This window comes from Myotis brandtii, unplaced genomic scaffold (genome assembly GCF_000412655.1).
Source record: "Myotis brandtii unplaced genomic scaffold, ASM41265v1 scaffold237, whole genome shotgun sequence".
Lineage (NCBI taxonomy): Eukaryota > Metazoa > Chordata > Mammalia > Chiroptera > Vespertilionidae > Myotis > Myotis brandtii.
In genome coordinates, this window is record NW_005358943.1 from 3,605,865 (window position 1) to 3,623,810 (window position 17,946).

At 37.8% G+C, this 17,946-nt stretch overlaps 1 protein-coding gene across 1 annotated transcript in view; it reads right to left on the bottom strand.

Moving 5' to 3' along the window:
* Nucleotides 1-17,946, bottom strand: part of PTPRO (protein tyrosine phosphatase, receptor type, O) — a 97,008-nt gene that overhangs the window by 40,606 nt on the left and 38,456 nt on the right. The window contains exons 12-14 of the mRNA XM_014540176.1: nucleotides 7,582-7,721; nucleotides 5,537-5,669; nucleotides 3,609-3,729 (exon numbers count right to left, since the gene is read on the bottom strand). Coding sequence (XP_014395662.1) covers nucleotides 3,609-3,729; nucleotides 5,537-5,669; nucleotides 7,582-7,721 — 394 coding nt within the window. The remainder of the gene's footprint in view (nucleotides 1-3,608; nucleotides 3,730-5,536; nucleotides 5,670-7,581; nucleotides 7,722-17,946) is intronic.

A 17,946-nucleotide genomic window follows, 5' to 3' on the forward strand; every position in this document is an offset into this window, starting at 1 on the left:
CCATGAAATTGGTGGACTTATTCAGAATTGAAGCAGAAATTTTGACATTACTGGCACAATATGCTAATTCAGCTATTTTCCTGTTCTTATCAGATGTTCTAAGAATAGTTTTCTTCTTTTGAAAAATACACGACTATATTATATCATATTGTACAGTATTTTAAATTACACATCAATTGACTTTCCTTTGTCCATTTCCTATAATATATAGGAATTTATTTACATTTAACTTAGAAGAAATTTTTTTTACCCTCCAATTCAAGGGTTCTTAAACTGGGGTCTAAGGATGGAATCTAGGGCTCTATGAAGATATATTTAGCAGTTACTTCAATTATTAAAGTAAGTAACAAGTCACAATAATATCATCAGTACTTATGAGATTTGCTAATAACAGAAATTGCAGATATTTTTCTACAATGGCTTTTCTGCAGGTATTGAAATACTGTCTTTATCACTGTGGTGAAGTATGAGAATTACTGTACACTTACTAAGTATTGTTGCCTAATGCATTAATATAGAAGCATGCAACACATTTGTTCTTTTACATACTTTGATGACCATATTTTAACATAATTAGTTTCTTTTTCAATCCTATGTATTTTATTTTATGCACTTAAACAGAAAGCATTATTCTTGGAAGAGAGCCACAGCATCCTCAAACTGCCAGCAGATCATGGCACAGAACATGTTAAGAACCTCTGTCCTAATAACCAGCTGGCGGAAGTAGAACCACTTGTCCTACATTTTTTTGCTATATGCAGCATTGAGGATGCTCCTGCAATAACACCCTCATTCATACCACTACCCCCATTACCACATTACCGGCCCCTCCACTATTGCTATTACGAGCTAGCATTTGTTGCACACTCCCTATGAGTTGAGTATTATGCTGTGCTATTACTGCGTTATTGCTCCTCACTACCCACTAAGGTAGGGGTTCTTGTCCCCTTCTTTATTTAAAAATGCAATTTTATTTATTTCAGAGAGGAAGGGGAAGGGAGAAAGAGATAAAAACATCAATGACAAGAGAGAATCATTGATCAGAGGCCGCCTGCACACCCCCTACTGGGGATCAAGCCTGTGACCTCCTGGTTCATAGGTCAATGCTCAACCACTGAACCACACCAGCCAGGCAGATATCCTCTTCTTGATATGCCTTGGCCTCCTCACTTTTAGTTTTCCTTTCATTCCACTGGATGTCTCGTGTCAGTCGCTCTTGCTGCTACCCTTTTTTTTCCTCCATGAAAATCTTAATACTAGGTTATTCTGGTGCTTAATCCAGAGATTTCTTTTCTAATTTCCACTTCCTGGATTTCATCCCATCTATAGCTTTAACACCATGTATATACTAACAACTCCCGAATTTATATCTTCAATCCAGACTTCTCTTTTGAACACCAGACTTTTATGCTCCTACTCCGCACCTGCACTTGCAGTCATCTCCAGCGTAACGTTTCCCAAGCTAAAGTCTTGATGTTCCCCCTCCAAAACCCTTTCATGCGGAATCTTATCTCAGTTTATGACAATTCCATCTTTTTGGTTGGTAGGGCCAAAAACCTTGGAGTTATGCTTGACTCCTTTCATATTCATCCAACATGCAATTTGTTAGAAAATCCTATTGCCTCTCTTTTCAAAATATATCTGGAATCTGATCATTTTCCCCTACCCACCATTGCTACTCCTATGGGTTGAACTACTACCGTCTCACTCTTGCCTGGATTATGGTCATGGCTGCCTCAGTTCTCAGGCCTGCTTTTGTCCTTGCCTTATTACAGCCTGTTCTACATAAAAGTCAAAATGAAAATGTTAAAATGCAAGTCAGGTATTGTTAATCTCCGCTTAAACTCTGGAATGGCTGCCCATTTACTCAGAGTAAAGGCCGAAGTCCTTACAACTGCTTATGAAACCCTATTTGATCTGACATCACCTCCTGCTGCTCCTCCATGCATTTCCGCTGCTTTAGCCGCTCTTGACATCCAGTGAGTCTTTGAACCTGCTAGTTGTGCTCCTGCCTCCTCTCTGGGGTGCACACTTCCCCCAGATACCACATGATTAACTCTCTCATGTTCAAGTCTTTTCTTACATGTCACCCTTTCAGTGAGATCTACCTCCCTCCCAGAGCTCCTGTCCCCATATTCCCCAAACAGGTACTGCCAATCTCTCTTATTCTGCTTTGTTATTTTTCTGTTGCTGTCTGCTAACATACAACCTAATCTTTTAACTTTTACCTTTAGTATTTATTGACTATCTTTTTCACGAGAAGACAAGCTGCCTGTTTTGTATACTGTCATATTCCAAGCACCCGGAGGAGTCGGACACAAAACAGGTGTCCAATGACACTTGTTAAATGAATGGATAAAGTTTCCGTGGGCTCCCCAGGGACACATAGGTTGTAAATCAAGATTTGACCCTAAGGAGTATGATTTCAGAACTTCGTGTTCCAGCCACAGTGCTGTGCCACTACCCTCACTATCCTTCTAAGATTTGTTCTAATGCCAACATTTAGAAGCTTGATTTTTATATTCCTGACTAATCTCTTTTCTTTACTTTCATGTTATTCCATTTTTATATCCTTCATAATACAAGTTAGTGCATACCTTTAAATGTATTTATTTATCTAAAAGTCTCCAGCTGGGCTCTAAGTTCCTCGTGGACAGCTTGGATGCTTGGATATCTGATTTTTTTTTGACTATGCCATACATTTATTTAAGAATAGGTGAATGATAGAACTCTGAGAAAGAAGGATGTTGATTGATGACAAGTCAGCCAACTAACATTGGGCAAATATAAATTTGAATAAAATTTCCCAAACCCCCAAACCTGCTAGTACTTAACTAGGTAACTGGTTGTGTGTGTGTGTGTGTGTGTGTGTGTGTGTGTGTATTTTAAGAGAACTTATAAATGTTTTGATAATGTACAGACCACATTGTTCTTGACAATGTGCTCTGATAAGAAATGCATCAGTGGTCAAAGGAATAGGGAATCATCAAAATCATAAATCAAAAGGCTTTTCTAACTGCAAGAGAAATGAAACTGCTTGCAACTCTGAATAATATGAACAAAAATGATGGGGGACTTTTAATGAACCTAATCACAAACTCTACAAATAATTTATCATAAGACAGCTTCAACAGAACTAATGAGGAAGGGGATTTTTTCTTTCTTGTGGTCTCCACATATATTAACTTATTTTATCAATCATTCTGAGTAGTTATAGATTTTTCTTTTACTCCAAAACAACTTTGAAATTATCCAAATGTAATGTATGGGCCACTTAAAATGACAAGATCCATAGATAAGAGGTCTGATTTTGTGTAAACCAACAATGTTTGGTTTTACCTTTCCAATGGTAATGTTTTCTAAAATAATATTAAAAGTCTTCTTAGAAATCATGACAATAGTATGATAAAGGCTGGGGAGGGGACAGCAGTGAAGGGAGTCAATAGGGGGGGAAAGAAGGACATCGGTAATAATTTCAAAAATAAAGATAAATGTAAAGAAGAAAACATGGAATAGAAGTAGACAACTTACTGCTATAAAAGCATACATGTATGATAAATAAAATATTGTAAAGGCTATGGGTAAAAGATTAACCAAACTTAACTTACCTAGCCATCTGCAGATGCTTTCTCCTGAGAATGATCAGGGTGACCAGCAGCAATCCAATTAGCAGGGTGCTAAGAATGGCCAGCACTGAGATGACTACCACATTGGGATTCATCACTGTAACTAAACAGATACACCATACATTTTAGTTACAGCTTCCATTACATGGAAACTAACAGAACCCACTCATGGTTTTCCATCTGATTTTGAGAGCAATGGACTTGTGACAACAACAACAGCAACAATGATGTTTCTCCAAGCTGACAATAACCTCTTCCTGGTCAACTACAAGTTAGTGGATTGATCAAAAGTATTTAAGGCCTACATTCTGGATGTTCTATAAAGGGAAATGATAAACTGTAATTCCTGTGATATAGTTTAAATTCGTTGGAAGTCATTATCATGTATTTTCATTCTTTAACTTTTTCAGAAGCTTGCAAACTCTTATTTTACACCCACGACTTTAAAGTCAGAAAGCACCACTGTCTATTTCACTCACAACTAATAATGTATATGAAAAAGGCATTAGCGAGCTGCCATCTGCTACAGCACTTAACACATCGCTAGAAGCAGGCATTCTGATGATCTGTAACCATATGTTGAGAGGTTTTCCATCTGTACAACTCAAGAGATTAAACCTTTTCATAAGTTGTAGGGCCCCTGAGAACAGAGGTTGTGTCCCTTTCATATACTTTATATGATGATTGGTCTATAATGGCACTACACATTGCCTAGCTCATCACACTTCATGGAAGAGCAAGGTATTAAAGGTGGGAATTTATACCAAATGTTTTATAAAACTATTAACAGTGGGCCAGAGGAGAAGACAAGAATGATACCATCCTCTGTACTGATCATAACATCACGGAACTGGCTGGCATATACAATCCCTAAATCTCTGGGTGTTGCCACTTCCCATTTGAGACAATGTGGGTCCAGTTCATGGGCAGAGTACTTGAGCAGAAAGAACAGTAGACTCATGGTCAGAAGAGCTGGTTCAAGTTCACTTGACTACTAATTGCCATTTGGGGAGGCTGTTTTATCTGTCTCTCTGGGCCTCATTATCCTCACTAACAAATAAGTTTAATAATATCAACTGCTTCTGGCTTGTTGTAGAGATGACAAGGAGTAATGAACAATAAGTTACATTTAGAAGAGTGTAAAAGGATGTAAAAGTGAGATACTATTGATATGATATACTTATTAGGTCTATTTTTGTCCTCTCTTCTGGAAAAACAAAAATTTAAAAATCCGAAGCAAACAAACCAAAAAAGCCTACACTATTAATCATTGGATACAGTGGCTAAATACATGATAAATGTCACAGAAATGAAAATGGATCCAGTAAAGGGTAATGTGGTAGGAAGAGTGGTTTTATTACAGGCAGTTTCATGGGAGACCTCAGATTGTAGAATCAGACTCCAACCAAGAGGGGAATAAAATGTATAACTCAGAAAAAGAATAAGGAAACAGCATTATTCTAGACCTTTCATTATTTTAAAATTTCTTCACTCATAGTTTCTGCTTGATTGGAAACTTTTCTGCTCTGACCCAAAAATTGAGTCTTGCCATGAATTGACAGCTAATGGCCAAAGCTGAACTAGATGAACCGGAGTTGGTTAGGGTACTGTGGCTACCACTGAAGAGGGTGGTGACATTGATACCAACTAGCATTTAGACAGCATGTGCCAGGATTTTATATCCTTTATTTCTAAGCCTCAAAACAGCTCAACAAGGTACATATTATTATTCTAGCTTGACGGATGAATAAACAAAGGTTCAGATATAAGAAATATCTTCCCCTAAATCACAAAGGGATTGAAATTAATCACTCCCTGATCTCAAAGCTTGGATCTCAAATAAAACATATAAAAATTTTGGAAAGATATAACTTTTAAAGACACCAGATCCCCCTATTGCATGTAGTTACCCATTGTTGAGACGGCTATAAATGTGGGGACACTGGGGCTGTCGTGGCTAAAGCTGGTGACACTACAGTTGTAGGCAGTGGCAGGAAGAAGGCTGGAGATGGTCACAACATGAGAAGAAACAGAAATCGGTTCCTGGAGATGCAGAAAATTAAATAAATGTTATGTAACCTTCATTTACTTCAATTTTAAAATTTTTCATAGTTGAGTTGGTAATGGTGGGACAGAGTAAAAAATTTAAAAGACGAAAAAGGATAGCAATGAAAACTAAGTTATAAACAATGCTACAGGGAACATAACTTCACAATTATGGGAACATAAGTATATGTTCCCAAATACAGAATGTATGTATGTATATATATTTTCATATTCATAGCAATTAGATTGCTGGGTCAAAGGTTGTGTATTTTTAATTTTGAAAGTGTCCTCCATAGACATTTCCAAGTTATCTACCTACTATCAATGTCTGACAATGCCTGTTTCCGTAACTACTTCTAACATAGCATACTGGCAAACTTTGAGCTTTTCCAATCTTATTAGTGGAAACTATATCTCACTGTAATTTTATTTTGTATTTCTTTCTCCATGAGAGAAGACTGACCATCTTTTCATATTAAACACATAAGTTTAAGAGACTTTTGTGTTTATTTTCTGTGAAATCTTTGTTTTGAGTTGTTGGTTTTTATCTTTTTTATTTGTGGTAGTTCTTTGTATATTAAGGACACCCTCCCCCTTCCCTTTGTCTACATTCTCAGCTTTTAAGTAGCATCCACCAAAGGCATAGCGACTTTGCATTCTCAAAAATATTTGATATTAACCTATTCTATGCAGAATAAGTTGTTAATTTGGTGAGCCAATAGTCAGACTAGTGACAAGTATTACTGCACAAAATAAAAAGACGAGCCAGTCAAACAAGGACCTGAAAACTACTGCCTAAAGAGATGAAAGGCATCGGCACTATTTCCCACCCCCATCTCTCACTATCCTATAAAAGAATGCTTCTAAGAAAAGACTTGCTAACAAGACTCAGTTGTAGGAAGTAGCAGCCTACCCTTGTTTTCTTAAAGAAAATATCACTGCAGTTCTAGAGAAAAAAACAACAACCCACTACTGGCAGAGCAGTAGTTTTCAAAAAGGATTCTTAGAATGGAAAAAAAAAGATTCTTCTGCCCAGTAGAGATAAAAGAGATAAGTTAGTAGAAGTCAATATCAAAAGGGAAAAGGAATAAAGCAAATTATCTTAACACTCAGTTGAGTATTAAAAAGATTTATACTCCCAGAAATCTTTTTTTTCAATCTCAAGAACTTCATTATTTTAAAAGCATCAATTATTCACTGTATTTCATGATATTCCTCACACTTTCCATTTTCCTTCCATGTCTGACTGTAAAATATTTTTGAGCTGTCAGACAACTCAGTGCTCATCATATTTGCTGTCTGTGATTCTAAAGCTTTAACAATCACATCACCCATCCTACATTTTCCCAAACAAAATTACCTTCCTTCCTTACTAACTAGAGATGGACCCTTCTTTTCATTTTTCTTAGTAAAATGCATCTCTCTTGTGGCACTTGTTTTAATTTCTTTATTTCTAGAATAATGAACTATCCACAACTGTATGAAAAATTTTTTGAAGGCAGGTATTAATTCTGCCATTTGTGTTCCATACAGTGACCTTCACAAAATTGGAATCAGTTCATGTTTATTAAATTATGTTTTCCATGGCAGTGTCTTCATCCTCTCAATGGATTTAATGTCCAAAAGGGAAAGTGAACCCCCTTAATCCTTCAGTCTGAACCAGAGAGGCTAAGGTTTAGGGACAAAAGAGAAGTTCAAAGTTGAAAATAAACTTGGCAATTTGGCAACTTGGTTCTACAACCTACTTTGGGCTTGTTCTGAGCATATTGTTAATTTCATTGAAACACAAAAGCATAAATGCAGTGTTTTCATTTTCTATCGGTCTAAGAAAGCAAAAGTTTTAATTTTGCTCAGCTAATTAGTCTTAATCAAAGGTAACTAAGAGAAGAAAGACGAGCGTGTACGGTACCTGCAGTTTTGTTTCCTGACCAGAGCCAACTTGTTGACAGAAGACTTCAAAGAAATCAGCTACCCCCTCTTCCACCCACAGCAGAGTCACCGAAGTCTGGGTTTTATTCACTGCAAAGAGTGATTTTGGAGGAGCTGGTTCTGAGCAAAGAAAAAGTTTAAAAATGTTTAATTAAATGTAACATGTTCTTTCTTCTTTCACTGATCAGCAAGATAAAATAGCCACACACAAAAATCCAAATATAGGTAGTTAAGAGCGCCATGAAGGTTTTATATTTCTTTTGAAATATCTCCTTTCACCAAGACAGTCATCTTAACTGCCTTTTTTCCTCTTCTATTTTATACTTCTCTTTTTGGAACAGTTCTGTTTCCTACTTCAGGTTTATTACAGACATCATCTATTAATAGTTTTTATGTCATCTACACTGGCGTTAGCATGGCCCTGATCATCCAGAGCTTTATGGGTAAGAAACAAGCACCTATACTTATAAGGCTGAGAAAATGAAAGTGATGTGTGTGTTCCCTACTAAGGAAAAGATTCAGTCTGGTGGTTAGTCAACAACTTGCCTTCCTTTCTCTTGAGACTATTTAAAATAATTTAGTTATTTAGGAATGATTTCTTGAAGTGATAGTCAACATTAAAAAGGGTAAAGCTAACTAGATGATAAGATTTCTTGGTTAAAGAAAAAGATTGATGAGACAGAAACAGACCCACAGCTACAGAGAACAGACTGATGATTGCCAGAGGGGAGGGGAAGCTAGGGGACTGGGTGAAAAAGGTGAAGGGATTGAGAAATACAGATTGGTAGTCACAAAGCGTCACGGGAATGCAAAGTACAGTATAGGAAATATAATCAATAATATTGTAATAACTCTGTGTGGTGCAAGATGGGAACTGGAAATAACAGTGGGAACACATTTTCAAGTATATGATTGTTTAACCACTATGTACACCTGAAGCTAATACAAAATAATATTAAATGTAAACTGTAATTGAAAAAAAAATTAAAAAAGGAAAATACCAATGGAAAGGGACTAGGTAGTTAATAAGCTGTTAGTGAACTGATTTCTTTATCTTATTCTTTTAATCATGATCAATAAATTAATTCATTAGTCATGTAAGCTGTGCTGTCCAGGCCCCTTCATGCTCATTTTCAGTAATGGAATCACTGAACTTGTTGGCTTGGGACCAACCCCTGCCTGTTCCCAGTTCTAGGAAGTGGTCTGCTGTCTTGTTCCCCAATTCCTGAATCTCTGCTGACCCCCCTCCCTGCGCCGCTGTCCTCGGGGCATTGCCTTTCCTTTGATGACATTCTGCATACAAAGGGCTATGTCTGAACCCAAGTTCTTAGACCAGGACCCCTGTGACCTGCTGTCAGACTGCCTTGACCTTGCTTGCTTGGACATATCATATCTTGCTGTTGGGTTTACGTAACAGCATACTCTGCCCACCTGGGTGTCCCTGACAGACAACTGCTCCCACTGTGCTTGGATTTCTTTTTATGATCAGCCCCACTCTCCTAAGTCGGTCTCCAGTTCTTAGGTTTTGGAAGAGCTTGAAAAATCCCTGAAAGCCTTTTCATGCCTTTGACAAGTGTATGTCTTTGTGTGGGAAGGTTTAGGCTTTCTTTGTAGAATATCATCATCATGGTCCTGTCCGGAACCCAAGAAGTATTTCAGAATCATTCTTGACATAATCTATTGCAGGTAACCTAAATTTGTGTCCAACTAAAAAGAAGTCTTTGTCCTATCCAGAGTCAGCTTGACAAGGGTAGGAAGAAGAGTTGAAGGAGGAAAGAGATGAGTTAGTCTTGGGAGAGAATAATTTACAATAGATGTCAGGAGCCCTTCCTCACTTGCAATGAATTGCCTACTCTTCCAGACACTGTATTGTCTCACTTTCCTTCTGATGAAGATTGTTGATAAACAGAGACCAACTTCCAGTTCCCACACTGCTAATAGGGTTATGAGTCAGAGAATAAATCCTCCAGTGATTCTGACTTGGGTAGAACTTGGACCTTTGAAAGCAAGTGTGAGGTTGTCTGGGGGTAGGTATGAATTATTTGTTAGGCTGAGCCTGGGTTATTTCTCTTGAAAAATTATACACCACTGAACTGCTCCTCAGAGTGTGTCTATTGGACAATGATTAGAATCCCTAGGACACCTCTTTATACATTTTTCTCATAGGTAGATAACATTAGTTTAGTTATCCAATATGAACATTGCCCGAATCCTTATTAATCTCCAGATCTGCCTTTTTTACACATGTATTTCCAATCTGTGCTTAATAAATATCTCATTATTACCTCAAACTCCATATGATCAAAATGGAACCTGAAGTCCTCGACTTCTCACAAATCAATTCTAATTTCAAACTACCCCTGATTCTCTCAGGAGTACCACCATTCATTCAATCATCTAAGATAACTATATTGAGGCTCTCTTGCTGCTCTGTGCCAGACAGCATATCTTTTAATAATTGTTGTCATTTATTCCCTCTATCTATTCTTTTCATTATGTTGCAGGCTTTGTCATCACACATATCAGTCATTACAGTATCCTTTACTCCTTTTCCCCACCTCTAGTTGGCTTTTTCTTCACTTGTCAATGACGGCTTAAATCATTTCAAAACACCACTTTGCTCATGTTAAATCCACCCTGTGCCATGATCAATTGTGATCAATATCTATTGTGTCAAATCCAAATAGGCCAAGTGTTACGGCAGCCTTAGCAAACAAACTAATACAGTCTCTTATTGTTCAAAATATCAAATATAGCCTCGCTCATAAAGGAGAGGAATAGGCATACATTGTTCATGTTATCAAGAGTAAATGAGCTTTAAGATAATATATACAACAACACTTTATATAATATAAAGAGTCATGTAGATATTAGTTATAGAACATCTGATTACCATTTTCTATCTCTTTAAATCTCATTTTAAATATTAACTTATTCAAAATTGCCCTGGTCCATAACACCAGCTTCCCTTTTGGTTAAAATAATTTCAGAGTCTATGATATATTTTTTTACTTTATTGTCTAAAGTTTTACATATGTCTCCTTTTTCCCCAATTGACACCCCCAACCCCGCCCAGTCATTCCCACCCCGGCAAGCCCCCTCCACCAGAGTCTATGATATTTGATGTGAGAATCTATGGATGTGGGTAATATAGACTATTTTTACAAAATACGGTATAGATGCAGGGTTGTTTGCTTTTCAGTACTCTCTAAAAGCTTTCTACCATTGCTGCTGTTGCAGTGAACTATTTGGCCCTCTCCCTTTCCTTCTCTTCCCTCTTCGTCAATGCCTCTCCTATATGAGTTGGGAATCCAAACTAATTTTATAAAGGGATCAAGTACAGTGCAAAGACCACAGGCAGGATGGAAAGCTGAAAAGCTACCTCTACCATTTAATTTAGATTGGATTAGGAGGGGCTCAAGCTGTTGCGCAGGCTCTCTGGAGAGTGAAGGTGACCTTGAGTGAAGTACAAGCTAGTGTCTAATTCTTATTCGGCTCTGGCAGCAAATCTCTTATTTCCTAGAGAATTCCAAAGGGAGCCAGGTGTAATATTTAGCCTTGGAGCAGAGCATTTATTGTCTAAAATCCATCTTTCCCTGACAGTTATTACATTGTTTCTTATTTTAATGTTAGCTTAGCTGCTGATAGGGTGATGTTAATGAGGTCAAGATTATATCCATAAGGGCCAACTAGATTCATTCTGCTTACATTTCATACCTCTAAACTTGAGTCATTTTACAAATGCAGAACATTGGTGATAAGGAAAATTCAATAGAAAAACATTCTAAAAACTGATCAGTGGTGGCAAAATCTATTTTTAACCCTCAGCCTCACTGATAGCAATTTGCTAGTATCCTAGTATAAAACAATAGTCTTTAACATCTTTACCATATGTCTTTAAAATCTATTTTTATTTTCTTCAACTCAGGCAGTTCTACCTTAAGCAGAATAAGCTTATAAAGTTGGCCAAAAAAAGCATCTGTGACTTAAGATGTAAACTGCATAAATTATGTTCAACTTAGTCAAAACATCTAAAAAAGAAAGCACTAATTTGAAAGAAGAAAAAAGAGATAGGTAAATTATTGAGAGTGAATTAAGATCGACATGCAATAAAATCAAGAAGAAGAAAAATCATACTAAAGAGCAAGAAACCTTTGTTAAACTGAAGTTTATTAGGCCAATTCTCTTGTTGACTTTGGGTAATTCTCTTCCTAGGTACATTTAATAAGTAATTAGACCATTTAAAAACAACATTGGAAAATTTTTTTAAAAATTCAGGCAAATATTTAGCATTAAACTATAATTAGGCCCTATTCATAAACAAAACAAAATTTTCATTTGCTCAGGAATTAGAAATACCTGTCATTTCCATTACATTTTAAATAAATTCTTTATGGCTTAATAATAGCAAATGTAATATTCCCTTCTGTGAATCACTGGGTGTGTTTATGGTTTTACCAGCTTATGTAAATTAAGATTGCTAGATTTGCTCAGAAAAAGCTCTCATTTAACTTTACTTAGTTTCGAAAACAAAATTTCTGACTTCCTCTTTTTTGGTTCCAGAGATATGTGTTTATACTTAGCTTTTTTATTTAGTTAGGAGTTACATATTGCACAATTCTTAGGACAAAATCATTGCTCTTATGTATCATTAACCTTGTTGCCTTAACTCTGAACTCATGCATGAATTAAATTCTAAAACTTGAAGGAACATTAAAGACCAGTTAGTCCAGACCCTCATTTTATAGATGAGGCAGCTGAACTCCAGAGGGCCTGAGCCACTTTTCTAAGGTAACACAGTTTATCCCTGAGAGCCACAACTGGAATCCAAACCTCTGTACCCCTAGTTAAGGGCCCTTCATACATCTAACCTCCTCCTCGCAAACATGGGTGTTTTCCATTCATTTCCATGTAACTGGGGATAATGAAACCTCCTGAAAAGTTCCTTTGCCCAGAAGACCAACTTATCCAGACTGGGCACTTGCTTATTATATACATAAATCAGTGCAAAACATCAGTCACTGCCCTATGAGTCCACCATCCAGATTCCTCTAACCTATTCAGAAGAAACTTGTAAAACATGCAAGTCATTTTTTGGTTGGCAGGAGAAACACTTTTAAGGAAGTACATAAGTTGTGTGGCTTAGCTGTGGGCAGCTGGCAAATTGCAGTGAAACCCCAAAGACTGCAGTGGAAAATGGGAGAGATAAATGAAGAAGAGGCATCAGTCAGCCTCAGGTGCAGGAATGGAGCCATGGAACGGTAACATGCCTGACAGCCTAACGCAGAAAACAATGCTTGCATGGGGCTGCTGGCCCTGCGGGTCTGTACAAGAGGAGTAGCACAGCAGTGACCCTCTGCAAAGAAGTCAATAGGAAAACCTTCCACAAACTCCCATCATCACCAACACCCTACTCATCTGCCCCATTAATGCCCATATATGCTATCATTCATCATCTTACTACAGATTCATCCAGGTTATGGCCACCTCCTCCACTGGTACCTTGGACCATCTCTTCTGGCCCAGGCAAGGACATCACTCGAACACAGCGGTTCTCAACCTGTGGGTCGCGACCCCTTTGGCGGTCGAACAACCCTTTCACAGGGGTCGCCTAAGACCATCCTGCATATCAGATATTTGCATTACGATTCATAACAGTAGCAACATTACAGTTATGAAGTAGCAACGAAAATAATTTTATGGTTGGGTCACAACATGAGGAACTATATTTAAAGGGCCAGAAGGTTGAGAACCACTGCTCTAACAAGTTTCACCCCAACTATTCTGTATCATCAATTCTTCCTGTTCTGTTGAATCACTCTAATTAGCGCATGGACAAGCTGTTTCCAGCTACTTAAGGAAATAAGAAACACAAACAAAGCAAAACCCAACCAAACAAATTAATACTCTTGGGTACTTTCAGCTCCTGCTCATTTTCTCTCCTTTTTACAATAATACTCCTCACAAGGTTTGTTATTCCAGCTATCTTTAGTTTTTCCCCTTTCATACTCTCTTGAAATCCTTTTAATTATTATTTTTTCTCACCACTCCATCCAAATGCCTCCTCCTCAAATCACCAGTGACTTCTGGGTTGTGAAGAACAACGGTCATTTCTTTTCTTGACTTATCAGCAGGCTTGACAAGTTGACCACTGTACTCCCTGAAGCACTTTCTTTGCTTGGCGCTTAGCACATCACATTTTTCTGGCCCTTATTTCACTGGCCACTCCTCAGATTTTTTTGCTGGTTCCTGTTCACTACTTCCACTTCTTCAGGATAGAGTGCCCCTGGATTTAGTCCTTGGACAGCATTCTTTTTTCTTTATTCATTCCTCAATAACCTCATCCATTTGGTTTCCTGAAATTTGTATTTCCAATCCTAAAGACTCCAAGCTCCAGTGCCTACTCAGTGTCTGCTCTTTCATGTTTAATTGACACCTTCAAATGATGACACACCCAAAACCTGAACTTCTGATTTTTCCCCCAAACCTGCCTCTGCCATAAGGTTTACTAACTCAATAAGTAGTACCTCTGTCCTTCCAAAATAAAATTTCTATCACCTGCATGACTACCATCCTGATCCAAGCAAGTATAATATCATATCTGGATACATGAAATAGCCTCCTAACTTTAAGGTGATCATGTAATTTATCAAAAGTGTCCAAATTAGCCCTGGCCTCTTTGGCTCAGTGGATAAAATGCCAGCCTGCGGACTGAAGGGTCCCAGGTTTGATTCAGTCAGGGCACATGCCTGGGTTGTGGACTCGATCCTCAGTAGCGGGTGCGCAGGAGGCAACCAAGCAACAATTCTTTCTCATCATTGGTGTTTCTATCTCTCTCTTCCTCTCCCTTCCTCTCTAAAATCAATAAAAATATTTTTAAAAGTGTCCATATTAAAATAGTTTGGGGAAGAAAAAGGATTGCTAAAGAGGTCAATGTACGGTCATCTTGTCTAGCTGCCTTTACCCTTAGCCCTGAACAGCCTACCCTCCCCAAAGAGATCCTGTAAAACTTACCAGGTCATGTGACTTCTCTGCTGAAACCATCCAAAGGAGTGCCATCTTACTCGGAGTAGAATGTCTTTTCCATGACCCTTCATTATCTGCTCCTTTGTTACCTCTTGGCTCTTTGATTTACTACTCTTCTGTTTACTTCACTTCAGCCACACTGCCTTCCTGACGTGTCTTTGAACTTGCCAAGCACACTGGTCCTTCTGCAGCTTTGCACTGTGGTTCCCTCTGCCCCGACAGAATCTCCTCCCGTTATCCACAAGGCTCACTCCTTCCTTCAGGTTTTCACTGAAATATCATCTTTACAGTGCAACTTGCCCTATTCCTCCCCTCCTACAAAAATTGCACCCCCTAGTCCCCATAACACTTCCCCCTTCTTGGCTTCATTTGTAATCAACTTATCACCTTTGGATATCTTATATTTATCATCCCTTTTTCTTCACTAGATAAGGGTAGAAGTTTTTTTTTTTCTCATTTATATCTGTGTCCTCTGCACATAGAATAGTGCATAGCACATAGTAAATTCTTAATAATTATTTGTTGACTGACAGAATGAATTCATTTTTTAAACAGTATAGTACCTTAAATATTTTATTAGCTTCTTTTAACTGACTGGCAGCATATAGTATACATTCTTCCTTCTTCCCTTCCTTCTCTCTGTGTTCCATTGACACAATTTATTCTCATTCTTATTTTATTAAATATATTTTCTTTTTTTTTGTGGGGTTAAGGAGGATAACAAGTTAGTCACTTACTAGGAGAGGATTTAAGAAAAGTATGGGTGGATAGGGAGAGGAACTTTAACTTTAGTATACTGTGACTCACAGCACTTTACTCACTTCTTACCAAATATGAGAACTGTGTATTTCCAAGCAACTATACCCAAAATTGTAAACTCAATGACTTCAACATAATAATAAATAAATTTTCTCAACTGGAAGTGAGACCATAAAGGTTAGTACGTGTGATGACTGGGCTTTTATACAGTTAGAAATGACATTTCATCCAAATGTGTGTAATTATTTATAATCTGAAATATTATGAGAGAAAGTAACAGATTCTAATATTCCTCAAATTCCTAACATCTGAAAGTCTTTGAATTTTTTGGCCTATAGTCCAATTATGTTTTACAGATTCTTAATTTATATAAAATCTTTCATGACTGAGGTTAAAAAAAAAATCAAGCCAATGCCATTAATACCCAAGTTCTAAAACAGGAAGCCACACAGATGGGTGTGTGGCTCCTCCCTGTTCTGTTAAATGTGTTAATAGAAAATGGAAGTTTTTATTTTAAAAAAAAAACAACCACCACCCAAATGCAGGAAATCATAAGCAACAGATGGATATAAAGTACTGGATCACTGTTTCTAGACACAGGCTCAACAGTACGTGGTGGGTCAAATTTCTCAAGGTTCAAGCTTGCTCAAATGAGGACATTGCACTAAATTACAAATCTCTTCCAGCACTAAAGTTACTTACTTCCTTATCTTGAACCTGCCTGAGCACAGCTATGATCAGGGTAAGGCAGAAGTTTGGCAATGGTGGTGTAGACAGTCTTGTCTTTTGGCTTCCTCTGGCCCCGTGGGCTGTTTCTTCTGTCTCTGTTGCTGGCTTCTCCTCCTCTGCTCAGTTTCTAAGTGCTGGGGTGCATCTTCTATGCTAGACCCAGGGCTTCTCTTCTCCTCTGTTTCTGCCTACTACTTGGTGATCTTATCCAGACACCCCCAAATTTCTATTTCCAGCCTAGAAGTCTCTCCTGATCTCCTTGTATCAATAATCTCCTTACCTGACAATGGCACTTGGATGTTTTCTCAATATTTTTATTTCCAAGGAAGAAGCCTTGATTCTCATCTTACCCCAAGTTTTCTCTCTAGATTTTCCAGTCTTTTCAATCTCAGCGAATTGCAACACCATCCACCCTAGATGCTCAAGAGCAAAGCCCAGTATTCATTCTTAATTTCCCTGTCTCTCATTTCTTATTTTCACTCCTTCAGAAAGTCCTGTGAACAAAACCTCCAAAAATAGCACCTGCATGTTGTTCACTTTTCTCATCTCTATTACTACCACTTTGGTCAAAGTTACCATCATTTCCCATGGCACTTGTTTGATTTAGAATGCTGTTTCTTTTGTTTTGTTTTTAAATATGTTTTTATTGATATTAGAGAGAGAGGAAGAGAAAGGGATAGAGACATCAATGAGAGAAAACACCAATCTGTTGCCTCCTGCTTTGCAGGCTAGGGATTGAGCCCGCAAAGTAGGTATGTGCCCTGACCAGGAATCAAATCTGTGACCTCTTGGTTCATAAGTCGATGCTCAACCACTGAGCAACACCATCCAGGCTAGAATGTTGTCTTTAAAGATAAGGACAAATAGTCCCTTGATTGGTCTCCCCACCTTCATTATTGACCCAACCATCCTTTCTCCCTTGAACAACCAGAGGGATTATTTTAAATATGTCAGGTTATTATTTTTAAATTCTCTAAATAGCTTCATATTGCACTCTAAATAAAATCTCAGCTGTATGCCTTACAAGTCCTGTGTAATCTGGCCTCTGCCTATTCCCTCTACCTAGCTTGCTCTGTCCCAACCTTCTCATGGCAGATACTTTCTTGTTGTTCAGATATGTGCTCATTGCTTCCTCAAAGAAAGTTGTGTTTTCTTTATTTACATAATTGCTCTGTACTACACTATCCCATTGTAATGCTCTATAAAGTACTTATTGTTATTTCTCCCTTTATTGGATCATAAGCATGTTGTGAATAGCAAGTGAAAAAGTCCTTTAGGTTCATTACCACAAGTACTCTGGCATCTGAACATTGCTGAGAAGGTTGTCAGTACATATTTGTTAAGTGAATGAATGAATGGCTATTCTATTATCAGAGACCTATTTTGTGGTATGTCCAACACTTCTCATTCCTGTTTCTCTTCTTGTCTTGTTTATCTGGAGTTTCAGATAGATTTATAAAGACTAAAAGTTGTGACTGGTTGCTGGTTGAAGCCACAGTTGCAATGCAGACCAGTGAGTTCTTGTGAATTAACAAGTCCTAGTGAAGATTTGATTGACACATTTATTGATCGCCAAAGGGAGCTATCATCACATACCATTAGAGGAACCATGAAGTTCTGGCAACCTAAAATTCTTAATGGGATGACTGGCTCAAAGCCCTGCGAACAGCACTACTATTGGTACATGCCTTCTGATGCTTATCTATACTAATAAAAGGGTAAAATGCTAATTAGACTGGGAGACCTTCCAGGAGACCTTCCAGACATCATTCTGGACAAAGCCATGGTGGTGGGGCTGAGGCAGAGGCAGTTAGGGGCAATCAGGCCAGCA